At 45.2% G+C, this 27434-nt stretch overlaps 1 protein-coding gene across 1 annotated transcript; it reads right to left on the bottom strand.

Moving 5' to 3' along the window:
* Positions 1-21615: 21615 nt before the first annotated feature.
* On the bottom strand, positions 21616-25207 carry LOC121575107 (transcription factor SOX-4-like). The gene is made up of 2 exons (XM_041887959.2): positions 24818-25207; positions 21616-24266 (listed from the first exon to the last, which is right to left on the bottom strand). Exon 2 carries the CDS (start codon positions 24215-24217, stop codon positions 23024-23026), a length of 1194 nt encoding a protein of 397 aa, XP_041743893.1. The 5' UTR covers positions 24218-24266; positions 24818-25207; the 3' UTR covers positions 21616-23023.
* Between the last annotated feature and the right edge of the window lie 2227 nt (positions 25208-27434).

The raw sequence follows: 27434 nt of genomic DNA on the forward strand, positions 1-27434 counted from the left end.
ATCTGGGGATTATGTCTGCATAGCCAAGGGTGACCCAGGATAATAGGATACTCGGGAGAGTCAATGAGATAGAAGGTCTCCTCCTGCTGGTGTTGAGAGATGGTAAGTCGCAGGGACTGAGTCGCCTCAGTAACTTTTCCTGGTTCCAGAGGTCTGCCATCTAAGGCTGTAACTGCCTGGGGTTGAGGAAGTAGTTGGGTAGGGATCTTAAGTTCCTTAGCCAAGGTTACATCCATAAAATCACCTGCGGCACCGGAATCGATCATAGCCTGGACCCGATGCTGGTGGCCCTCCCAGGACAGAGTGGCTGGAATAGCTAGGACCGCGTTAGTAGGAGGAGCTCTAATTTTCCCCATCACAACCCTCCTGTAGCTGGGCGGGGACAGGCGTTTCCAAGCTCGGGGCAAGTGGAGCGGAAGTGGCCGGCAACCCCGCAGTAGAGGCACCGACGCTCCCTCATGCGACGTTCCCTTTCGTTGGAAGAAAGCCTGGAACGGCCTAACTGCATGCTCTCCGGGGAATCCTGGGGCAGTTCAGGAGCCGGGGCAGCTCTGAATGACGGAATCCAAACAGGAGAAACAGAGCTGCTCAGAGGAACTTGGGACTGAGACACCTGACGGCGAGCCGTTCTCCGCTCTCTTAGACGATTGTCCAGGCGGATGGCCAAGGCTATGAGGGACTCGAGATCTTCAGCTGGTTCACGGGTGGCTAACTCATCTTGAAGGGGCTCAGATAACCCTCCCTGAAAGCAGACCCTCAGCGCTTCATCATTCCATCCGCTCCTTGCTGCTATGGTTCGAACTCAATGGCAAAATCTGCCGTGCTTCGGGGGGCCCTGATGGAGAGACAGTAGGCGCTTGGAAGCCTCCCGCCCACTGACAGGATGATCGAACACCCGCTTGAACTCTTCTACAAATGCAGCGTGGGAGTCACAACAGGCCTCCTGGGACTGCCACACCGCAGAGGCCCAGGCGAGCGCCTTGTCTGAAAGAAGGGTAATGAGGTAGGCAATCTTGGAACGGTCTGTGGGAAAACTTGAGGGTTGGAGCTCGAAGGTGAGGGGAGCATTGGGTGAGGAAACCCTGACAAGAGCTTGGATCCCCAGAAAGGGCTTGGGAGGTGGTAGTCGGGGCTCCGCCAACCGAGAAGGCCTGTCGTCACTGGGAGGTGACCGGGGGGAGGGGGGAGAACCAAGGAGGAGTTCAAAGAGCTGGTGAAGGGAACTCATCATTTCGGCCAGGAGTTGAGAATGTCTAGCCATCAGCTCCTCTTGTCGGCTGAGAACGGCTTCATGGCGCTGGAAAGAAGCCTCATGTCGAATGATCACCGCCAACAGGTCCTGGGAACTGAGTGTTTCTGGGTCCATGATTGACTTGGTTATTCTGTCACAAGCCGGGCTAGAACTCCGGTCTCAAATGTGTAGAGCTGGGGGTACTACCCCTTGCCACAGAGGAGATGTTGTAGGACCCAAATGAAACACCCCAGGCAATACTCCAGGTAAGTAGATTTAATGTTCAAAACAGGAGGCAAAACAAAACAACTCCCCGAGGGAGAAAAACAAACTAAAGATAACTTCGAATAACTTACTAGGACTGATACGGTGGGACAAAGCAGGAGACACATAGACAGGACGCAATAACCAAGTGAGAAACAAGGGGAAAACACACAGCTAAAATACTCAAGGGGAAACAAGGCACAGGTGACATAGATAAGCTAATTAGGACACATGAGGAAAAACTAAGGCAAAGGGGAACACAGCTGACCTCTAGAGGCCAGGAGACAAACAGGGGAAGCAGGAAGCTGACAGCCGCCAGGGACTCAAATCCTGCAGTGCCAGACGTGTCCCCCTGCTTAAGCCAGTACATGTCCAGGCCCGTCTGAAGTTTGCTAGAGTGCATTTGGATGATCCAGAAGAGGATTGGGAGAATGTCATATGGTCAGATGAAACCAAAATAGAACTTTTTGGTAAAAACTCAACTCGTCGTGTTTGGAGGACAAATAATGCTGAGTTGCATCCAAAGAACACCATACCTACTGTGAAGCATGGGGGTGGAAACATCATGCTTTGGGGCTGTTTTTCTGCAAAGGGACCAGGACGACTGATCCGTGTAAAGGACAGAATGAATGGGGCCATGTATCGTGAGATTTTGAGTGAAAACCTCCTTCCATCAGCAAGGGCATTGAAGATGAAACGTGGCTGGGTCTTTCAGCATGACAATGATCCCAAACACACCGCCCGGGCAACGAAGGAGTGGCTTCGTAAGAAGCATTTCAAGGTCCTGGAGTGGCCTAGCCAGTCTCCAGATCTCAACCCCATAGAAAATCTTTGGAGGGAGTTGAAAGTCCGTGTTGCCCAGCGACAGCCCCAAAACATCACTGCTCTAGAGGAGATCTGCATGGAGGAATGGGCCGAAATACCAGCAACAGTGTGTGAAAACCTTGTGAAGACTTACAGAAAACGTTTGACCTGTGTCATTGCCAACAAAGGGTATATAACAAAGTATTGAGAAACTTTTGTTATTGACCAAATACTTATTTTCCACCATAATTTGCAAATGAATTCATAAAAAATCCTACAATGTGATTTTCTGGATTTTTTTTTCTCATTTTGTCTGTCATAGTTGACGTGTACCTATGATGAAAATTACAGGCCTCTCTCATCTTTTTAAGTGGGAGAACTTGCACAATTGGTGGCTGACTAAATACTTTTTTTCCCCACTGTATGACAAACACACATAGCAGTGAAAACATGGCATTTATAAACCAGTAGGTGACATAGCTATTATCAGCATGACCTTAAACAATGCCACCAAGACTCTGTGAAGGTGTCATATTGCCCCGTCTGGCAATTATAAAACGATCAAAAAAGGAGGTGGAAAGCACTCCAGATCCTTGTTCATTATGGCAGCAGATACAGGGCCAACATTACCAGAACTGAGCGATCTGTTCCACCTATTAGGGGGCTCAAGGGAGGGGCAGGGATGATATTGCCATGGCACTGAACTGGGATATATATTGATAGTGGATGGACCAGCTCCTAAAGCTTAAACAAAGGGAGAAGGTGATGGGAGTCAAGCTGGAAGTTAATTAGTCAAGACATTTCACATTAACCTTTGACGGCGCCTGTGTAAATGCTGATGAGGGGTCACCCTCCCACCTGAACAGGGGGTCGGCAATTATTATTATGGCATGATGAAATATCACACCCACGACGGGGAATTGGGTTTAAGCATTTATTCAACAGGATTTGTTTTCAAGTTTTAGTTACAGAGCCATTGTATATACAGCTCGGATGATCAATTTCTTGGTTAGATGTAACTCTTTGTTGTCATTATATATTTGATATTATTTTTACCATTGTTTTTATTAACATTGGCTTCCGTTGTTGTTATTCAAATGACCTAATACTAACATTATTATGATGCTAACATTATAGATACATCAGCAGGGTATTGTATAGGCTTCTCATATTCTTATTTGCAGCAACAACAAAAAATGTTCTTGCAAACGGATAGACATTTTCAACACCCTTTAGTACCAAAATGGGATAGTATTCAGCTTAATGTAGCGTTAAAATGTCTTCCAATACTGCGTCCCAAATGCCTCCCTATTCCCTACATAGTGCCCTATGGGCCCTGGTCAAAAGTAGTGCACTATACAGTATAGGAAATAGGGTGGCATTTGGGACACAGCCCCTGAGATTCACTGTGCCATGCCATGTAGAATTCTACTTTCTGTCTTAATCACATCAGTTCCAGGATGTGATGGAGTCAGCCCAGGAGTCTGATAAGATAGAGTCAAAGCCCTGTCAGCAGGCTTGCTCTCATTTTCTTCCTCTCATCTCCCTTCTGTGATTGGAGCTTCTGTATGCTGTGATTACAAACCGACTCAGGGTTTTAATGTGAATATGTTCTCCATACACACCAGCCGTAATGAGTATAGTTATCACCCTTTGAGGTAGGTACCTTCCATGAAGAGTTTATGAAGGTTTATAGTCAACTGTGAATATTTTGTTAATCAATCATTTGTTAAGCTTTGTAATTATGGTATTGTTTATATAAACCAATAAAGACATTTTGACAGCTTACTTCAGTGTAGTGTGATGACATGTTTTTTTTCAATTTCTCTGTGACATGCTCTCTTCCTCTCCTATTGGTTGAACTATCTGTTCCAACCTTTAGAGGATGCTGTTGTCATTGGTAGAGGGAAGAGAGGGGATCTATGGATGGGACGGCCTCTTCCTCTACACTTATTTTCCCCTCACTACTCTCCATCTCTTTTTAGTCACTTTAAATCCATTGGTTAAATCACATCCACTAGTGTGAATGATATCAGTTGCAGGGGACAGGAAGAGGGAATAAAATCCAAGGCATAGCCACTTGGGTGACTATTTCATTTTACGCTCTCCCTCTCTCTCCCTCTGTTTTCCTCTCTCCCTCTCCATCTGTCCCCCCTTTCTCTCTCTCTCTCTCTCGCTCTCTCTCTCTCTGTCTCTCTCTCTGTCTCTCTCTCTGACACGCACGCACCACACACACACACACACACACACACACACACACACACACACACACACACACACACACACACACACACACACACACAGTGAGTCCCAGCGATAACGGTTACAGGGGAGAGAGAGAGCGAGGGAGTGAGTCAGAGCATATTTATACAACTAAAGCGAGCTGGTTTCCTGCCTGACACACTGAGGAGTGACTGTGAAAATTGATTACTTTGCAGATTTCAGGCCCGACCCAGTTAAGTGTGTTGCTGCGGCGATGCCCACATTAAGCAGCTCACCGGCACAACCCAAATTCATCACCGCCACCACCTGAGTTGATATAATTTCCCCTTCCTTCCAAGATTTTCTCCTCCCCGCCTTAAGTGTCATTCCTACTTCACTTCAGAGTTTAGTTTCAGTGCTTGACTGGCTGGGAGGAGGAGGAGAAGAGGAGGAGAATGTGTTCCGTTCCTTTTCTCTCAGGGGATCCTCCTCCAGGATGTTATATTGAAGAGCCTTCCTGGTTTAAAAAGACGATCGAACGGGAGTAATTCACACTAATTGGCAAATCTGAACGTACACTATATATACAAAAGTATGTGGACACCCCTTCAAATTATCAGATTTGGCTATTTCAGCCACACCCGTTGCTGACAGTTATATAAAATCGAGCACACAGCCATGCAATCTCCATAGACAAACATTGGCAGTAGAATGGCCTTACTGAAGAGCTCAGTGACCTTCAACGTGGCACCGTCATAGGATGCCACCTTTCCAACAAGTCAGTTTGTCAAATTTCTGCCCTGCTAGAGCTGCCACGGTCAACTGTAAGTGCTGTTATTGTGAAGTGGAAACGTCTAGGTGCAACAACGGCTCAGCCGTGAAGTAGTAGGCTGAACAAGCTCACAGAACGGGACCACCGAGTGCTGAAGCGCGTAGCGAGTAAAAATCTGTCCTCGGTTGCAACACTCACTACCGAGTTCCAAACCGCCTCTGGAAGCAACGTCAGCACAAGAACTGTTAGTCGGGAGCTTCATGAAATGGGTTTCCATGGCCACACACAAGCCTAAGATCACCATGTGCAATGCCAAGCATCGGCTGGAGTGATGTAAAGCTCGCCACCATTGGACTCTGGAGCAGTGGAAACGCGTTTTCTGGAGTGATGAATCACGCTTCACCATCTGGCAGTCCGACGGACTAATCTGGGTTTGGCGGATGCCAGGAGAACGCTATCTGCCCGAATGCATAGTGCCAACTGTAAAGTTTAGAGGAGGAGGAATAATGATCTGGGGCTTTTTTTTCATGGTTCAGGCTAGGCCCCTTAGTTCCAGTGAAGGGAAATCTTAACGCTACAGCATACAATGATATTTTAGACTGCGAGCCAGGCCTAATCACCCAACATCAGTGCCCGACCTCCCTAATGCTCTTGTGGCTGAATGGAAGCAAGTCCCCGCAGCATTGTTCCCACATCTCGTGGAAAGCCTTCCGAACTGTCAGGAGGCGCCTCAACGTGTACGCCGGTTGGCCGTCGATGATACGGGGGAGAGGGGTGGGCCTGGAAACAGGAGACAAAGGGCTGTGAGATATAGGTTTAATCCTAGACACATGAAATGTGGGCCAATGCGGCTGTGTTACTGCAGTAATGTGCAATAAAATCCATTGACTCAGTGACTCCCCTCAATGTAACTATGAAGCGGCCATTTTAACCCTATGCCCCCATGGCCTCCACAATGTCCCCAAGTTCATGAATCAAGTTTGCCACTCACATGTGGCAGGGTTAGGGCCACTTTCTGAAGGGGGGTCTTTTAGTAATTCATTTCCTGCCATCACACGGTAGCAGGCCTGACCCGCTTGATTAAGTGGAGGGGGATTTTAAGGAAACACTTTGGCACCCACTCCTGTCCGCCTTAATTGCAGGCTTGTTAAGGTATAGGATGTGTGTGAGGCGAGTTCGCCAGCCCGCTATGGGCCAGCTCCGTTTGGTATGAGCAGGGACTGGAGTGGCCTTTAATAAAATGCTCTCAACTTCACTGCTGCTGGCGCAGAGGGATGTACAACACTGGAGAACAGCTCTATACAGTGCTGCGGTGTTGAACGACTGTAGAATAGAATGAAGAACTGATTGTGTGGAGAGATACTGTGGTGGAAGTTCACAGTGAAACCTTGTGACGGTTGGAAGACATTTCTTGAATTGCCACTGGGATTGGATGGTCTTGTTTGTGTCTTTGTGTTTCTGTGATGCGCAATGGGAGTAGTGTATGTATCGGTGCTCTTGAGTGTGCAGTTGTGTGTTTGTGTGTGTGTTTGTGTGGAGCAGATTGCCTGTGGGCTCCCTGCTGTGTGGGTTCAGCTGCTGTGTATGAAGTGTTTGGCCCAGACTGTTCTCATCAGTGAAGCGGCGAGGTGTGTGTGTGTGTGTGTGTGTGTGCTCGTCCATGACTGTGTGTATCCTTTATCCTCCTCAGCATAAGGCATGACGGACAGCTGCCCGACACTAACAAATAAACAACAACAACACACAAACAAAAACACTGTCCAACACTGTATAGCCACCACACAGGTGTTCATGAACTGAACCTGTCCATAGTGGCCTACTGTCTCAATGCCTTAGTGAGTTTAGGACAGAAAACCAATGCAGGAGCATGTGTTTAACCATAATCAGTTAACATGACCATGTTATACAGTATAATTGATATTCCTCACATTTATCCAGCAGGTGTGGATTTGCATGTCAAAAGCCTGTGATGTTACTCCATATCGTACTCCCCTCACCCCTGCATAGTACAGTATGCCTTACACGTTCTATATGCACAGGACAGCTCTAGCAACCTCACAAACACAGGCTCCCATCCACCACAGAGGAAATTGTGCATGAAATTGGTTCAGAAAACATGAACTGGAACGATCCCATCTTCAATTCCATTTTCCTTGCTCTGCAAAAATGGTGTTGGAAGTTTAATTACAAAGTATCAATGTAGTGGTGTTGCAATATGGGTCAATCAAGTCCAATCAGCTCAGGCCATGCATGACCACCGCTGTTTTCCTATAGGTTGACTAATGCTATGAGCCCAATCAAGATTGAAGGATTACATATAGGCCTAGGTTATGAGAAATGTCAGTTGGTCCCCCGTATGACTGCAGTAATAGAAAGACTGTGGCTCTCTGTATCTTTAGCACTGCTGTAATAAGATGCTGTGTATTGTGGAATAAGATGTGTGTGATGTCATGACAAATTAGCTGATCTTTTCAGTCTTGTGACGTGAACCAGATAAATTGCAAATACAAAGTCATTTTGAAGCACTGTCTCTATCCATTCTAAAAGTGGTTTATGTAACGTATGTCGGAAGAGCTATACCATGTTATTTTTTCAGACTTGACTTCTTCAATAATTCCTGTCAAGCAGCGCTGGCGATACACTTGGCACATGGTGTCTTGACTTCATTCATTTTTAATGACCAAGATGCAACACCTTTAAGCGGTTATGGACATTGTATTCTATTCAGATGTAAAATGGAGGTCACAGTTCATACAGATGATCACCCTGTTGTTGCAGGAAATGTCCTACATAGCATGTAGTGTAGTCAAGGTTTAAAAAGGTGTCTAAAGTTTGTAATTTCCACTTTAAAATACTTGATTTGTCCCAACAAAAAATTTGTCCAACCATACAAAAATGTCCATTAATTATAATCCACACAATAATTCGCATTTCCTGTTGCTGCAGGATTATTTTCCTGCTGTGAGAAACTGGTCAAATAAACATCCTATATCTGTACCTTCTTCAAATTAATTTCCCTCCCAGCCAGGTCACAGTGGTTAAAAGCCACTGGTTTAGGTGTCTGTCATCGTCACGGCTACACTGACTAAAACTAGACCGACATATTATAGCTCCTTAATCCCCCAGACTAAATGTACATTATAAACTATGACCTGGATTCAAGTATAAGAGGCTTATGTTCTTATGCTTATTTATTCACACTTTGGAGGCCTTGCTGCATGTTGTGTATCTTCAGATTGTTATTGATTGAAATCGGAGCGTAACCCCATTGAAATTCTGCCGAGGACATTGGTAGGCTGGGGAGTCTTGTGCATGACGCTTTTTGTCATACGTGCTTCGGCAAAGTTATTGGGGTGGCATTTCTGTGATTGATGTGACTCGGTCTGCCATCCGTGAGGCGAATCATAATATCATGATGTGGAGGGTTTAAGCCTCCCTATGCTATAGGTTGTGTGTCTGTGGCTCTGTGCTCATAGGCCAATATGACATATTGAACCTATAGGATGATTTGATCTTACAGGAAGGTCAGGAAAGCAGAGCATCAGGATTACTACATTATCACACTTGTTCAGATAACATGTGTTTTATAATAACACAACTGGCAACAAGACTTGGTAAAATCAACAAATGAGAGAAAATATAGTATTTGTACAGACAGATTAGACTAGACCACCCAATCAAAAGAGTCAGGGTCCCTCAGATCCAATTGACACCCTCATGAGACTAATGGTTCAGAAGTAGCTAAAATAATCTACGCTACATGTAAAGGTCAGATCTGTTTGTAAGATAGCTTTCTTACCAGCATTTGGATAAGATCATTATGTAACTCCAAAGTGAGGCACTGGTATGAAAAAGGCACTAGATATGACAGATTTGTACAGGCAATGTGGTGGCCTAAGCAGATTCCCTTAGTTTTCATTGGGTCTTGTCACTGGGCCGCATCAGCAGTGTTCTAACCAGTGGTGTAAAGTACTTAAGTAAAAATACTTGAAAGTACTTCTTAAGTAGTTTTTTTGGGGTATCGGTACTTCATGGTTTATATTTTGGACAACTTTTACTTTACTGAATTCCTAAAGAAAATTATGTACTTTTTACATTTTCCCTGACACCTAAAAGTAACTCGTTATATTTGGAATGCTTAGCAGGACAGGAAAATGGTCTAATTCACACTCTTATTAAGAGAACATTCCTGGTCATCCCTACTGCCTCTGATCTGGTGGACTTACTAAACACATGCTTTGTTTGTAAATGATGTCTTAGTGTTCGAGCGTGCCCCTGGCTATCCGCAAATAAAAAAAACAAATGGTGCCGTCTGGTTTGTCTAATAAGGAATTACAAATACTTTAGACTTTTACTCAAGTAGGAGTCATTTTCTATTAAGGCATCTTCACTTTTACTCAAGTATGACAATTGGGTACTTTTTCCACCACTGGTTCCAACCATACACTCTTAGAAAAAAAGGGTTCCAAAAGGGTTCTTCGGATGTCCCCATAGGAGAACCGTTTCTGGTTCCAGGTAGAACCCTTTTAGGTTCTATGTAGAACCCACTGTGAAAAGGGTTCTACATACAACCCAAAAGAGTTCTACCTGGAACCAAAAAGGGTTATCCTATGTTGACAGCCAATTAACCCTTTTAGGTTCTAGATAGCACCTTTTCTTCTAAGAGTATCAAGGCTCAGGATAAGACCCAGATTCAGACAGTTCGAAAAAGCAAAAACGTTTATTTACACAAACAGGGGGCAGGCAGACAGGTCAAGGGCAGGCAGAGGTCAGTAATCCAGAGCAGAGTCCGAAAGGTACAGAAACGGCAGGCAGGCTCAGGGTCGGGGCAGGCAGAGGTCAGTAATCTAGAACAGTGTCACAAGGTACAGAACGGCAGGCTGAATGGTCAAAACTGGAAAACAGGGACTAGAGCAAAACAGGAGTACAGGAAAAACGCGGGTAAGCTTGACGAGACAAGATGAACTGGCAACAGACAAACAGAAATACACAGGGGATAATGGGAGACACCTGGTGGGGGGGTTGGAGACAAGCACAAGACAGGCGAAACCAATCAGGGTGTGACAGTACCCCGCCCCCCTCTAGGGACGCCATCTGGCGTCCTACCTGGGCACATACCTGGTTGACCGGGGTGCCGGCGGTGGAACTCAGCGATGCGGCCTGGGCCGAGGATGTCACTAGCGGGGACCCATCACCTCTCCTCCGGGCCATAACCCTCCCAGTCAACCAGGTACTGGAATCGCTTGCCCCGCAGTCGAACTGTCAGGAGGTGCCTCAACGTGTACGCCGGTTGGCCGTCGATGATACAGGGGAGAGGGGTGGGTCTGGAAACAGGAGACAAAGGGCTGTGAGACATAGGTTTAATCCTAGACACATGAAAAGTGGGATGTAGACAGAGGGTACAGGGCAACAGAAGACGGACAGCTGAGGGGCTAAGGATCTTGGAGATGGGGAAAGGGGCGATAAAACGGTGGGAAAGTTTGCAGGACTCCACTCGGAGTGGACAGCCATACCCTCTGCCTGAGACTGGGGAGCCCGGGTCCGACGGCAGTCTGCCTGTCGTCAGTACCTGGAGGTGGTCTTAAGAGCCGACCGGGCTCTCTTCCTGGTACAGCGACAGTGGCGGACGAACATCTGGGCCAAGGGTATTCCGACCTCTTCCTCTTGCTCCGGGAATAGCGGGGGCTGATATCCCAGGGAACACTCAAAATTCGAGAGACCAGTGGCAGAGCAGGGAAGGGTGTTGCGGGCGTACTCAACCCACACGAATTGCTAGCTCCAGGTGGTGGGGTTGGCGGAGACAAGGCAGAGAAGAGTCATCTCCAGGTCCTGAACGCCTTCCAGAACCGGGACGAGAACTGAGGACCCCGGTTGGGCACCATGTCCACCGGGAGTCTATGGATCCGGAAGACGTGTTGCACCATGAGCTGGGCTGTCTCTTTGGCAGAGGGTAGTTTGGGGAGAGGAATGAAATGGGCAGCTTTGGAAAACCGGTCCACCACAGTAAGGATAATGGTGTTGCCATCAGACGTGGGGAGAACAGGGACTAGATCAAAACAGGAATACAGGAAAACCGCGGGTAAGCTTGACGAGATGACAAACTGGCAACAGACAAACAGAAAACACTGGTATAAATACACAGGGGATAATGGTAACAAATGGGAGACACCTGGTGGGGGTTGGAGACAAGCACAAGACAGGTGAAACCGATCAGGGTGTGACAGAGTGTAGAAATAGAATCTCATTCTGGTTCTGTGGTTCCAACCCTGCTACAGCGACATCATTGTGTTCTAACCCTTTGCTGGTAGAATTATTCAGCACTGGTAAGGATTCTCATAGATATACAACATAACAAATGGGAGACACCTGTAGCTCAGTTGGTAGATCATGGCGCTTGCAATGCCAGGGTTGTGGGTTCGTTTCCCACGGGGGGCCAGTATGAAAAATGTATGCACTCACTAACTGTAAGTCGCTCTGGATAAGAGCGTCTGCTAAATTACTAAAATGTAATGTAAAATAACAATAGAGCAATACAGTAGGAGCTGGCAATATTCCCCACATATATCTCGTTATGAAAGGACCAGTGCAGTCAAAATTCCGTTTTATATCATATTGTACAACAGCTGATGAAACTAACACTTTAAAAGTGTGAAAAGATTTGATCAGTATTATTTCCTGATAGTTGCTGGTTGAAAATACAATCTACACTGGACCTTCCAATCAGCATATTTGCATGGACGGGAGTTTCGGCTTTCCATGGTGACTTCGCCATGTGGTAAATTGGTTAATAGACCATTAACAAAGAGTTCCAAACCTCTCTGCCAATAACAGCTAGTTTTCAGTTTTCTCCTCCCCACTCAGACCACTACCAGACTAGCACAATTCTTGCTTGAGAAATATTATTTTGCCCAAAAAATATTTTTGCCCATTTGAATGGAAATCTGTTACAGTAAGGTACTTAATTGTTACCCAGAAATTATTATATATTCATATAAAAACGGCTGCATTGGGCCTTTAAGCACATCAAGGGTCAGGATAGACCAGCATGTGGTATTGTAAATTCCAATAAACATTCCCTGTGAAACCACCAAAAACACAATCAACATGTGACCTTTTCATCCCCTAATCCCTGGAAATTGAAAACATTATAAATCGTGGATGCTATATTCCCTGAATGCAAATTCACTTCCAGCGTGTTTACCATTGATTAGAAAAATAAAAGCGCATCTAGCTACAGTGCGGTGGTAATATGTGGGTGTGCTGCTTGCACGGTATAACTCATGGATGTAACAGTGGTTATTTTAAAGGCTTTAATGTGTTGGGGATGTATTGAGGTTAATCTGTCCCCACTAAATCTATTGAAACCCTGCTGATAGATCCACACAAAGTCCATACAAGATGGGAAATGAGGGAAGCAGTTTATACAGTATAACCCAATTTCCACTTGCTTCTCTCTATATTGTTTCACTTCTGTGAAATGAAATCCTGTGGCTTGCACTTCCTGTGATGAGCAGCATATGAGTCCATGATTTTATATAATAAGCCGCTCCACAGCCTCTATATCAGAAGGCAGAGATGGAGCATGCAGAGAGCGGCCATAGAGAGAGAGCGTTGCGTTTCACTACGGTCCAAAACTCCAGCATCCTTTTTAAAGGGCTTAGACTGGGCTTAAGGGGATCCAGGCCGCACATTTATCTGTAAAACCAGGGAGAAGTGGGTAAATCCACCGGCGTACACATGATTAAAGGGGAATCCATTTGAGCCAATCTCAAACAACGTCCACAGGAGGCGTGGTGGAGGATGAGGAGGAGGCCTGCTACAACTACTGCAGTGTCCTTCCCTTTGACTTCTCCCAGACTTGACAAAATGGCAGACATTGTACAGCCAAATGTACAGTAAGGAGGTCCAACACTGTATCAGTATCTGATAAATGTCTTGCAATGTAATTTTTGATGAGAGGATTTACATCTAGAGCAGGCTCTGAACCCCAGGATGCTTGTAATAAGAGAAAGAACATCTCCATCTTTTCTTGACGTGAGTTCAGAGATAAGCAGTGGCCTACTAACCCATGAGTCTTTGCAATGTGTATATGCGCAGCTCGCTGCAGATGCATCCAGGTGGGGAGGATGTGTGTGTGTGTGTGTATACATACAGTACTGTATGTTGTCTACTGTCAGCCAGTGGTTTGTGTTGACAAGCCAAGCTGAGCAGTGTGTCTGTGTGTTGTGGTGTGTGTGAGTCATGTGTCTGAGAATGCACCCACGCTGTCTACTCATCTGCACTCATCTGCCATAGATCTCTTCACATGAGAGTTTACATTACATGCACAGAACAGTGGGACATGTATTAATGTTTTACATTGTTATGGTTATACAATACTTTTGAATGGTAATGCAGTTAAAAAAGTCATTTACAACCAACTTAAATTCCATATCATATAAGGGCATATCATTGTTTATTTATCCAACTTCATTTTTAAAAGACACATACGTATTACAATGCATGTGTGTATGTGGGTGTGTGGGTGTCAGTGTGTATCATGTTTGTTTGCCTGTCTGTGTCTATGTGTGTCTGAAGAATGTCCTCCACCATTGAAGGTCAGTGTGCAGAGAAGTGGGTCATAGCCATGAGCAGGTTGCCAGATTGGTTGTGCCTATCCTGTTGATGCAAGACTTGTCCAGACATGTAGGCTACCGCTACACTGCCTCCCTGGAAATGCAAATGTTGGTTGCGTCCCAAATGGCATCCAATGCGTCCCAAATGGCATCCTATTTCCTATATAGTTCACTACTTTTGACTAGGGCCTATAGGGCTCTGGTCAAAAGTAGTGCACTATGAAGAGAAAAGAGTGCCATTTGGGACAAAACTAAGAATGATTGCTTGTCCTAAGGTTTATACATCTGTGCTTGAGCTTACCATAATTGACATACAACTGGAAAGGTATGCATAGGCCTACAAGGCTTCCTCAGATGTAGCCTAGGCATTGATCTCACGCATTGGAAAATAACAGTTTGCCCCCATTCAAAACTATTCCAACTAATACCTTGACATGTTCTGAAAATGAAATCATTTTATTCAAGCAAGTCGATGATGTGGTCTATATTTTTCACAGTGTTCAATTGAATGTGACTTCAGCAATCACCTCAGGCAGTGAGAGGAAATGTCACGAAATGTTGTTGCCCTTTATATAACAAGTCAATGATGTGGGTAGTAAGCTACTAGCACTGTAGAAAAAAGCCCCAGTTGTTACGTGCACACTGCACAGCCACAGACGGTAGAGATTGCAATGCATGAGGTGTAGAAGCCATTAAAGGTTAAGGCAGGGCAGGTTGATGTTGATTGTCATGAATCTTGCCCTGGAGGCAGAACTAAGAGATTTCCGCTAGATGGGCCAGCTGCAAAGTCAAAATTGTCTATATTGTAAAAATTCATGAAAACAACAATTTGCTTTTTGGTCTTAATTTAAGGTTAGGGTTAGCAGTGTGGTTAAGCTTGGTGTTAAGGTTAGGGTTAGATTTAAAATCAGATTTTATGACTTTGTAGCTGTGCCAGCTGGTGACCACTCTGCAGAGCTTCCTCCAGAACAAGACTCATGACGAAAAACGCTAACCTGCGCAGGGCAGACTGGACTGTTCTGGTTAGTTGTAAATGTGTGGGTGAAGTGGTGTGTTTCTGCATCTATCACTATAAAGTTGGACTCAGGCCAGCTGAGGTGGAAGTAGTACAATAGCTTTTACGGAAATTTACAGAACACAAACTAGAACACACACACACACACACACACACACACACACACACACACACACACACACACACACACGATCAGATAACACTTTATGAAAGTGTCAATGCTCAAATTACTTACCCAGGAAATGAGTACTGGTGCAGTTCATGACAATATAACATCTACAGACGTCTCTGTGATACATGGTGTGTATATTGCCAGCCCTTTAAAAAATGCTGGAGTTGTCACTATTTTTAACACTTACAACTCAAGGGAACTAGGCTCAAGACAGGAGGTTTTACTGTTGGTAGCGGCGAACAGTCAACTCCTGACAAATGCAATATGTTGTTGTGACTGTCATGTATGTGCATGCCCTATTGAATCTAACTAGCTCTTTCTAATTGGAGCATGCAGATATTCCGAGCAATTCAAAAGAATGAACTTGAATTGGGACTGGTGAACTGCAATGCACTTAAACAGAGTTTGCACTTTCCAATCTGCACTTATCAGGAGTGGCCTATAAGTTGTCCACTGTCTATACTGACTGAGGGTGACTGTTCCATAGACTTCTAGGCTCCAGCAGCAGCAGGAAACAGACTTGGTCTACATCCCAAATGGCACCCTATTTCCTATAGAGTACACTACTTTTGACCATAGCCCTGTGGACCCTGGTCAAAAGTAATGCACTACATAGGGAATAAGGTGCCATTTGGGACACATCCTTGGTCTTGCTGTGTGTCTGTCTTGGCTTTCAGGACGGTCCTCTTGTGCAGCGGCTGGCTGCCTGGTCAATGGGCATGGTGCCAGCTGTTGGCCCGCTCCGCTCCTTACAGCCTCCGTACCCTTCTGGCAGTGTGTGGCCTCCTCTGGCCCCCTCCACACCGTAACGCAGCCTGTCTGGAGATGCTACTAGACTGGCCCAAAGGGGACAGCCAGTCCAAATCTGTCCACACCAATGTCTCCTACCCTACTCAAATCCTGTAGTCTATCTCAGCTTTCTCCAGTGGCCAAACACATGGTGATTTGTGTTCTTCATTATGTGTGTTTGTGTGTGTATGTGAGGAGATCCAGAGAATAACTAGATTTATAGGAAGCCCACTCATGTAGCCTGGTCTCCTTAAGCATCTTGTGTGTCCACCCCATGTTTTTTCCAAAAGGCCAAACATGAAACTCCACTTGTGGTCTTTCTTGTGGAGGAAGGAGATAGATTGATAGATATACAGACAGACACAGACAGACAGACAGACAGACAGAGAGAGAGAAGTGTTTTGCTCTAAGCGCTGTTTCATCCCAGGCAGAGCTCTCTTAATCTCCCCAGCCTGTGAAACGCTTAGTCACTGGCTGCGTCCCAAGTGGCAGCCTATTCCCTATATAGCGCACTTCTTTTGACCAGAGCTCTATGGGGGAATAGGGTGCCATTTGGGACACAGCCACTGACTGACTGACTGTAGGCTGCAGTCTGAATCTCCAGCGGCACTCGCAGTCAGACCCAGGTCAGGGGAGACGAATGCAGCTTCAGCAGCCTCATAGTTGTCTGTCTGGTACATTGGACTGGCTGTTTTGCTGCTTAGGAGCAACACACACATACAAAAATACACAGAGATCACACATACACTGGACGCATGCACGCACACACACACACAAGCACACACACACTAGCACACACACATACACGCTCTCTCAAAAACTCCCACAAATACACCCATGTGTTCCCTGTCAATCCTTGCCTCCCCACTCGCCAGGCTATGTTGGAGGACTCTCCTTTAGTCCTCCAGAGCTCCCTAGCAATTATCATGTCTCTCTGCTTATGACTGTGTAATTGGAAGAACAGCAATTAGGTCTCGCTAATTGATCCTGGTATGGACCTGAGTGGACTGACGCAGCAGTTTACAAGGACATAATTCCTTTCCTATCAGGACTCTGTATTCCTGGGGAAGATATATAAATCAGGAGAGACAGAACAGTACATTTCACTTTCTCTGACCAGGGAGAAAAGTGGTGCAGAAATTCTCCTTTATTGGCAAATTCCGCAGGAGACATTGGTATTTGGTCCCAGTGAAATATAAGCTTCCAATGAATCAGCCAGTAAAACAGCTATGTGCTTACCTAAGCTCCCCGTAACTCAATAAGCTGTTCCACAGATGAGGCTGTTTTCACCAGGCAGACACACTTTTAGGGACATTTATCACTGTGGGCTGCTCTAAAGAGGGCTGGAAGGGTCAAAGAGTCCAGGTAGTAAAACAAAATGGATTCCAGTCGCCCTGTACCCCCTTGGTGGGCCATGATGAGCGAGGTCACGCGCAACCTTCATAACACGAGTAGAACCGATGTAGCACCTGGCACTGGGAGTTAATTTTCATATACAGTTAGCCTTGTGCATTTGTGTATTCAGGGCATGAGGAAAGTGCTATTTGTCAGACATTATGGTGTGACTCCAGGGTAAACTAGTGTATGCTGTGGAGAGGGAGGAAAGAGTAACGAGGGGATGGTAGTGAGTGACATGCATCCAATCTAACGTGAGAGAGAGCGTGATGCATCCAATCTAATGTGAGAGCTGCTACTACCTATTATCCTTTGAGTAATCCTCTCAGGTGTTTCTCACCAAATCAGCTTATTAGAATCAGGGAATCAAGAGCATGACACACATCAAACCTTCACCCAACCAACCACGTCTACCCTGCTACACGCTGCCCGCTCGTTCCAACAATACACTCTCTCTCACTCTCACAATGCACAGTGTCACTCACCCCTGAAATGGGCTGTATTCACAGTGTGACCCCTATTTCAGCAGCAGTTAATACCATTTGCTGTTTTGTTTAACCCACATTTTAGTCTGGAGCTGACATGACTGTGCAGAGCACACTGCATGTCTGCTTGATTCACCACACCGCTTCGTGTGTAAGTCTCTGAAGTGACAGAAAAGGGATAAATGTCACCCCCATCAGCATAAGCAGTCAAACATGGCCTTTGGCTATGGGAGCCCGGCTGGCTGCAGACCCAGGTTAGAATTCTAAATGGGAATCCAGAAGGGCACACATTATTTGGTTGACCAAATAATTTCCCTTTAGAATAATTTTTCTCACTCAGTTGGATTCGGGATTAATCCCTAACTCAATATTTTTTTTCTTGTATTTTCTTCACGGTGCTGAAATAACAGTAATGCTACACTTTTTAAGTGTTAGAAAATGCTTCTGAGAATGTGTTGTGGTGTGTTTTCAGTCAGTGTGTGACAGGGGTTTCAGTGTGCGCCTCGCATATATCTCGTGTACACATACCATGGATGACATCATGAGTGTGTGTGTTCAAGTTTCATAAGTTGACCACAAGAACATCTGCATCCTGACAGACACAGAGTGAAACAACCGTCACGTAACGTTGTCACAGTGGAAGCCAACTGTTAAAACCCCATAAGGAAGGCAGTTGAGAATCTTCCACACTCCACCGTTTGATACAGAGACAGAGAGTTTGAGACAGACACAGAAGACATCCGATGTTGACTGTAACAGTTTATTCAGTGATGGAGTGTCACTACACTGATAACTCTATCCAAAATGAAAATGACATCTCTCAGATCTACGTACATATTTACAACAAAGTGCTTTGATTTCTATCCACATACTCGCTGTCAGAACAGCTGAATGTACCACACTACAAAAAGCATACATATACATGATAAAGCAATGCTAATTATTGGTCAAACGTGATACTAAGATGAACGAGATGGTTAGCTGTTGAACCATTTTGCACACAGATTAAATTAGCTTTATCGAATTGCAATACAGCAATTGACTGATTGATAGAAATACATAATGTTTGTTATGCACCAATCCATAAAGAATAGTGCAGGAATGACACAGTCTACACAGCAGAGGGTCCAATATGACAATATTAGTAATACGTTTTGTTAGCATAGTGATGCATATTTCTAAATGACTTTTACCACCATTCTCCCCTGGTTTTCAATTACAAAGTGTTGCATGGGAGGCTATATGAAGTGTAGTTACTCCCATTTCAGAGACATTTACTATTTGTACATGCATACCTATTATCAATGCAATGTCAAGAATTTTGGTTCTACTTATCGACCAATTACATTTATCAACACAGATCTTAAAATGTATGTCAATATATATATATACTGATGAATAGGTGTGAGCCTTATAGATTTGATTAGACAGTTTGTTCCGACTAGTACACTCTGGAGTGTACAGCTGGATACAATGCATTTGTAACACATGAAAATATATTTAAACACCCCCATTATCCCCTGTTCTACAATAACGTTGAGGAATCAAAGTTCAACACAAGCATATTTTCAGCTAAACAAGATTCAGTTTGTTTCATGTCACAGAAATAGGCTTTGTTACAATTTGCCCTAACTAAGACCAAAAACGTGCTGGTGAATAGACTACAAATCATATTTGACATTGTAAACAAATCAAAACAACCCTTGCTGCGAGGATGAAAACGGAGGACACATTCTGTATTCAGCTCAGACTATAATACTGTAAAACCTTGTAAACAATATGTACTTGTATGTGAGGCATCATGGTCATATTTTGGCTACTTCTGTGTGCAGCAGGCCGGGTCTCCCAGTGCTGCTGTTGTGTTGTCAGGTCGGTGTGGTTTAAAGGAATGGTAAGTTAAGTCCTACTAGGACCCTGAGGTTGAGAGTGGCCCCTGTGGACCCCTATAGCCCTGGACTGGGCCTGCTGGGGGCCCCTGGTCACCGTGGTGGCAGCCACATGCAAGACGCTGTAGCTGGAGACAGACAGTCAGACAGACAGGCAGACAGTCATGCACAGTATGGCGGTGGCTCCTGTGCCCCACTTGTGAGGGGGGGTGGGGGTGGGGGGGGCTCTATGAAATATGCATTGTCCTTGTATTTCTGTCTCAGGGAATGCTATTCATCAAAGGCCGGCCCAGAGTAGGAGGTGCACACCAGATGGGTATTTTTACAGAGCTTAATTTCTCCACAGCTTTTTGCATTTATCACTCTGACACTAATTTGCCGGAGCCCATCTGTGAGTTGTCTAGCCCGTTTTCTAGCTCTCTTTCTAAAATATGAAATAAATAAATAAAATGAGCCTAGAGTATTCTAATAAAAAAACACAAGTATTAAATAAATAATCGGAAATGCTGGTTAGGTTTCTGTCAAGGGTGTCCCTTTTCAACCTTTTGCTTTTTTTTAAACATTTGTATGTAATTAAATAAATATTTTATTTACACTTAAATGCACCTGAATGATTGAGACATACTGTACTTTCAAACATTACATATTTGAAAAGGTATAACTCAGCAGTATCAATTTTTTTTGCTGCTACATATTTTTTTCAGATGCATGATCTAATATACAGCCATACACAGCACATTAAAATGACTAAAACTCATAGGAGCAGTTCCACAGTGAGCTGTTACTTTAGTCCTGAGTCCAGTTTTAGACTGCTGGTGTTGAATTCAGTATTGGTTCCATTACACTGTACGGTACTGTAGGTTTGTTGAGTGATAATATTATAGCCAGACAGAACATGGGATATTGTACTGTATCATGTACATGATCAGGAGGTGAAATACCCATTCAACTGGTGAGCCAAGAAACTTTAGCTGAATCTGCATTTGTAATTTCACCTGTTTCGTCCCTGAATACTGATTTGTTCAGGAATGGTGAACTTTGCCTTACTTTGACTATGTAAACCAATAGAAGGTGTGTATTAACAGTACAGAATACTGCCAATTACTTTTTTTAACACTAGGACACATGCAGTATGTCTAAAACCTCGATTGTAGTTCACTTTTAGATGGAGGTTGGATGTTGCTGTTTCTGGATTCTTTCCCTTTCACATGGTATCCTTCCAATACTTTTTAAGGAACTCCTACTTATATGTAACAGAACAAATAAATCATTGTTGTTGTATGGATTCTTAAAGGCCTCTGGTTGTAGTAGAACCATCTCTCTTCATCGATCTTCTCCTACCACTGATATCTATGAAGGAAGCCATCTTCCAGTTCAGAAACAAGTTACCTGATTTATTTTTGTTAGTTTTTTTGCTAATGAAGACATTGTACTGTAAAGGTTATGGTGCAGTTCTCTCATCACAAGGAACTAAAATACTGTCGCTAATAGAAAAGCATTGGTTCCTTCAGGCGTTTCCTGGGGGGAGGGACTGAGGAGGAACACAACACAAAACCAAATCCTGTTCTCGTCATGGTCCCTATACCACACAGTCATTAAGACACAACCCCAAACAGTGCATCTTGGTCTGAAAACAAACTCCCAGTGTATCCCCCATGGTCCCATCATGTATCCCCTGTCTCCTGCCTCTTCATGGCTTGCTCCAGAGACACACTGCACCGCGTGGGGCAACCTCTGTTAAAGGATGCTGACTGGCTCTGACAAGGTCAGTCTGACGAGGGATTAGCATCAGTTTATATAAGATATGAACTGCAGGGAGGGTTTTGGTGCTGCTTTCTGGCTGGCTCTTCGGCAGCTGCTGGTGGAGAGTAAGTAAATAACATTGGTCCTTTCCACCATGGTGCCAAAGCCAGGCCATGTCATTAATGAGGATAGAGGGATGAAAAGAAGAAAGGTCACATGTTGGGATGGAGAGTGAAGGGGGGGTCCGTCTCACTCTCTCACTCTGTCACCTCGTTCCCCCTGACGGTTGTTTGAAAGAGAGATAGAAGAGGAGAGGTGGCGTGCATCTCATCCCCAGATTAGGTTAGATGAATGAGCCACGGGCAGAAGGACCTCTAGACAAAACGATCCCTGAGAGAGTCAATGGAGGGACAGCTGGCAGACAGATTCTCCTCCATTCACCGCTGAATCGGCCCTGATCATGCAGCTGTAGCCAGACTGCAGACATGACATGCATTTTACTGAGCTGGTGGGTGTGTGGATGGCCGTGTCCTCATCTCCCCCTGAATACACTACCCCCCCACACTCCCCCGGCTGGCAGACGCTCGCTCAATAGAGCTCAAACACACACACTCACTCACACACACATACACACACTCACTCCGACCCCGGCACAAAGGCTGCTGCCTGCACGGACAGATGCACAGCTCCCTGAAAGAAAAGCTTCTCCTCACCCCCATCACGACCCCCTGGCCCCTCTTTCACTCCCCCTCTCTCCCTTCCTGTTCCCCCTCCACTACTCAGCCCCACTCTCTAACCACCAACCACCTCTACAGTCATCCTCAACTGTCTGGAATGAATCAGGCACACACACAAGGCTTGTGTTTACATAATACTCCATGTCTTGGAGTCTGCAGTATTAGCGAGGCGATGAAAGTGCTGTTATCTAATTACAGATTATGAAATAAATTATGGCCGGCTCCTTGGCACTTGTCTGCAGTGGATTTCTCTCTTGGCTAGAGCCTCTACTCTAACTGATGCTACTGTAAAAGCCTGATGACAAGTGCTGCAGATTCCTATTAGCTGAAACATAAGGACTATTAGCTGAAACATAAGGACTATTAGCTGAAACATAAGGACTATTCCTCACATGATCTCCCTTTTTACCCTTTGATATTTAGAGATGATTTGTTGATAACATGAATAAATCAGCAATGAGGCTATTTTGTGAATTTGAAAATGTGTTTCTGCAGTAGTTGCCTTGAATTTGGTTGATTACGTCAGAACACTGTTGTAACGCTGCTTCATATACAACAAATGCATGGCAATGCTCCATGCTCCTGTTAATACTGAAAACAATCAATACTGAATAGGTTTACTGTTGAAAGCACTCTTATCTCTCTACTAAGAACATATATGTTCAGCGTCTGCTCTGCTGTTTGTACCTGGTCTCCTGTTCTGTGCCTGAATATTTTAACTCTGATAAAAGGCTTGGAGTGAGAAACCTTTCACTGTTTGTACACCAGACCATCAGGATGTGGCATACTGGGAAAAGAAAAGCAATAGCACTTACGGACTTGATTGAGAGAACACAAAAAGGAAGTGTCCAAGCACGGGGTGGGGAAAACTAAATAATATAAGCAAAAAACCACAGGCTTTTATGAATGAAGGTCAGTAGATCTTGAACACCAGGTCAGAGATACTGGGCACCAGCAAGTCCCCGGATATCATCTCATTCACTTCTGGGGTGCAGTAGTCGGGGAAATCGAAGTGGGATCCTGAGTTGGTGTGAAACGCAGCGTCAAAGTCTTTGTCCAGAGTGGAGCAATCCATAGGCATGCTGTCGAAGTTGGCGTTGGAGATGATATGCAAGATCTCCTCATCCAGCTCCTCGTCGGAGGAGGCCGACGACACAAATGAGGAGGAGCTGGTGGAGGTGGGGGTGGAGGAGCGGCCGGTGGAGGAGAGGGGCGTACGGGACTCAGAGGAAGAGGACACCCTGGGGGATGACTCTGGGAGGCTCTGGGGTACAGGAGACCCAGAGGAGAGGCCCACAGGGAGGGTAGAGGTGGGCTGGTGGGAGGTGGTGGTGGGCAATTTGACTCTGAGCTGGGCTGTGAGATGAGGCTGCTGCTCCCCAGGGGTCATAGTAGCCTGCTGGTGGTGGAAGACACCCAAGGCCGGCCTCTGCCCTCCTGGCTGGCATGCCCCCTGACTGGCCAGCTCTACATCCACTGTGTCATCATCGCTGATGCCCTCGTCGTAACCTTTGAACTTATTGCCGTGGAAGCTGGCTCTGTGTTTGGAGGAAGGCGTTCGGACCTTGAGCCCTCTGCTGGTGGCTGTGGAGGTGGCGGAAGCGGCTGCGCGACCACCCGTGTGGGACTTGCCTGTCTTCAGGGGGACCTTGTCCCCGACCCGCACGGGCATGGAGCTCTTGCTCTTCTTCCGGGGCCGGTACTTGTAGTCGGGGTAGTCAGCCATGTGCTTTAGCCGAAGTCGCTCCGCTTCCTTGATGAAGGGGATCTTCTCGTAGTCAGGGAGGAGTTTCCAGCGCTTGCCTAGGCGTTTGGAGATCTCTGCGTTATGCATATCCGGCCACTGCTCCATGATCTTCCGTCTCTCGATCTGCGACCAGACCATGAATGCATTCATGGGCCTCTTGATGTGACCCGTGGGAGTCTTGCACCAGTTGGGGTCTTTGTTGGAGGGCGACGGTCCAAAAACCTCCTCCCCTTCATCTGCTCCCAGTCCTACCAAAACCTCTTGGCTCAAATCACTGTCCATAACTGCTAAGTATTTGTGTCCCCTTTGCTGTACCATGATGGAGGAAGATGCTCTACTCAGAGTGACGGCTGGAGTCATCCATAATCACACAGACACTCTTAAGTTGTTACTGCAACCTTTCCTCTTCCTGTCCCACCAAAGGAAAAAGACAAGCCATAAGTATCACCATCAAGAGTATCACTCAGCTGACAGCATGACTGTAAATGTCACATAAATCTACACTGTAAATGTCACATAAATCTAAATGTCACACTAAATCTACAAATCTACTTTTTTCCTTTCATTTTCAGTTGTTACATACAGTATGGTCAGTACAATATGTAACACTAAGGCTGCATTTAGACAGGCAGCCCAGTTCGGATCTTTTTTTCACTAATTGGTCTTTTGACCAATCACATCAGAACTTGTCACATCAGCTCTTTTTCAGAGCTGATCTGATTGGTCAAAAGTGAAAAAAAGATCAGAATTGGGCTGCCTGTCTAAACGCAGCCTTAGAGAAAAAAGATGCAGATAACCCATCTGCTTTTAGATGTGTAAACTAAGACATCCTATACAAATCCCAGAGCACAAAAAACATCTCTAACATTACTCACAACATTACTCAAAAAGTTAATGAATAACACCACTAACATCACTGGCTGGAAATGTGACCACTAGGACAAACACTAAAACACTCACCAGCAATTCTGTAGGACTCTGCTTCAGTACCCTTGCCTCAGGACCTAGATGCTGAGTGTCTGAAAAGAAGCCGGCTCCCTCTCCATACGTAGAGAATGGGCTGGTTCTCCTGATGCAGTGTTGCGCCGAGCCAGGTGGGCTTGCAGTGGAGCAGAGAGGAAATGAGTGCTAGAGTTGAACGTCTGGCTGTTTCTATAGTACCAAGCTGTCCCAGGCTGGCTGCATGCAGACTCTCTTTGAGTCTCTGTCTCTGTCTGTCTGTTTGTCTCTCTCTCTCTCTCTAGCCTCGTTCCTTGTCTGCGGTTCTCTCTAGCCTATTCCCTCTTTGTAGGGACAGCCCCCCTGTCTGCTACTCTATAAACCTCCCAGTAGACAGCTCAACCTCCTCTGGCACAAACACCTCCCCCTCCACCCACCACTCCGCGCAGCGGCTCAGTGTGTGTGTGTGTGTGTGTGTGTGTTTGGTGCACACGCTTGCGCATGTGTGTCTGTGTGTAAGAGCAGAAAGTCTCTATATAGTCAGGCACAGTGACAGAACAGGGAAACTGAGCGAGGGAGTTGAAATGTTAAATGAGGGGGCGTTAAATGTTTAAAATGTTAAGTGCAGTTTTAAAGAAGCAGACCTTGGAGTGTCTCCTGCAAGACAGTGTCTGTCTGCATGTTTAAATCACAGTTACATAACAGAGAAGTGGACCATTAAACTGTGTGGGTTAAAGAAGTGTGCATGTTGAAACGTGTCTACACACTATCAGCGTTAAAAGGTCAAAGGTCACTGTTTAAAGTCATGCTGTATATTTGCAGTATGTTCCCCTGTCAAAATGTATAGTGACTGCATCATGTCTGCAAAATACAATAAATAAATAAATTAATTGTATCATAAATAGATAAGTTGATAAATTGATATGCGATTTAGAAATAGATAAAGGAAGTAATTAATTGATTTATAAAGACAGACCAGACCTTTGCCGCAGATACTGATGCAGGTGACATTTTCCTTCTCAGCATTTCTGAGAACCCCATACATTTGATGGGTTTTCAGATAAAACATTTCAATTAATGGGTAGCCTATAGCGGATACGAGAGAAGCTGTGATGCAGCATATATGGATTTGAATGTCAAGTTTGAGGTGGAACGAAAAAATGAGCATGATGTCCTGGTTTGACATTAGCTATGTCATTATTGCTAGCCTGGAAAAAGGGTCCATTAAAATGAGCGATCATTATGTGAGTGGGCAGAACCATTAAAGTTCTGTGAGGAGTGTGTCTGGTCATTCTGATGGACAGAGCTAGCACATCAATACACCAATTGAGAAATCCCCAAACAGTATTTAGTAGACATCCATTACAAAGATTATATATATACAGTCTGGTGTAGTACATACTGTTGGCATAATCAATGCTGGTTAGTAGAGTCTGACAACTGAACTGCAACCTTGCACTTTCTTGGATGTTCCAATATAAACCCCTCTCGCATCATTTATTTTTTTACAGTGTTAAGTATACTTATAATAAAGCGGCAAAATGCAACAAATGTACGGTGGTATGTTCTAAATCGCTCTCTCTCTGTCTCTATTATTGCTTGTTCATCGTCTGCTTCCACAAGCACATTGCATTAGACTCCGGGCCAGCGGAGTGTCTGGATGTCAGACATATTCACTTTGACAAATACTACTGACGTTAGCCCTGGCATCGCCGCACACAAAATGACAACAACCCAATCAGTGTGCGACCTACTTCAGGCCCTGCCGAAATCCCTGAGCAGACACGTCTGGCGATTATTGCTGTAGTGGAGACTGGAGGATTGGACCCCCTCTCTCGCTACCCACCCCCCCACCCCCCGTCACCCCCTTCCGTCCCCCCTCCACACCCCCCCTCTCACATGGGGCAGGCCTGGTGGAGCTGTCTGCCAGATAAGGGCTGGGATAGAAGGGGTCCTGGGGGGCTTGCGGTGCATCAGGGTTGTGTGTTGGCCCCCCTCACCATTCTACCCACAGATAGATAATTTTTCAGGGATTAGAGGGCTGCTAGAGAACTCACAGCGAGAGATCCTCTGCTCTCATTTCAGACTGAAGAGGGTCTAACCCCACCCGGTCTCTTCGACCAAATGTAAGGGTCTAGTAATCTTTGGTCTTTTGCTGTTTTATATAATAATGAAAAAATGTTATGTCTTATCATATCACACATGGCTATTGGTCACATGCAGTGAGCATTTTGATACCCACCAACAATAATGAAACAGAATTTGTACAAGTAAATACAAGTCAATATCATAATCATACATTTTACATTTACATTTTAGTCATTTAGCAGACTCTCTTATCCAGAGCGACTTACAGTTAGTGAGTGCATACATTTTCATACTGGCATAAATGTATGATTATTCGTCGAAATGTGTCTTTTCAAAAATATATGACCCTCATTTCTTCTGACTCCTACCCTCTCCAACCTAGTCTTGCTCTCCAGTTCAGAACCATTTTATGTCATTCACGTGTCCTTTTCCCTCTTAGCCAAAGTGGATGTACCTTTTAGATGCTGTTCACTCTCAGCTGTGCATTCAGTTGTTGTTGGCATTGCTCCCTCAGTGGTGCAAATGTATGCTAAATTTACTTCATGAGTGG

The sequence above is a fragment of the Coregonus clupeaformis genome, chromosome 10 (assembly GCF_020615455.1).
Source record: "Coregonus clupeaformis isolate EN_2021a chromosome 10, ASM2061545v1, whole genome shotgun sequence".
NCBI lineage: Eukaryota > Metazoa > Chordata > Actinopteri > Salmoniformes > Salmonidae > Coregonus > Coregonus clupeaformis.

Coding starts and splice junctions, on each gene's coding strand:
- LOC121575107 (XM_041887959.2), bottom strand. CDS start 24,217: ATGACTCCAGCCGTCACTCTGAGTAGAGCATCTTCCTCCATCATGGTA.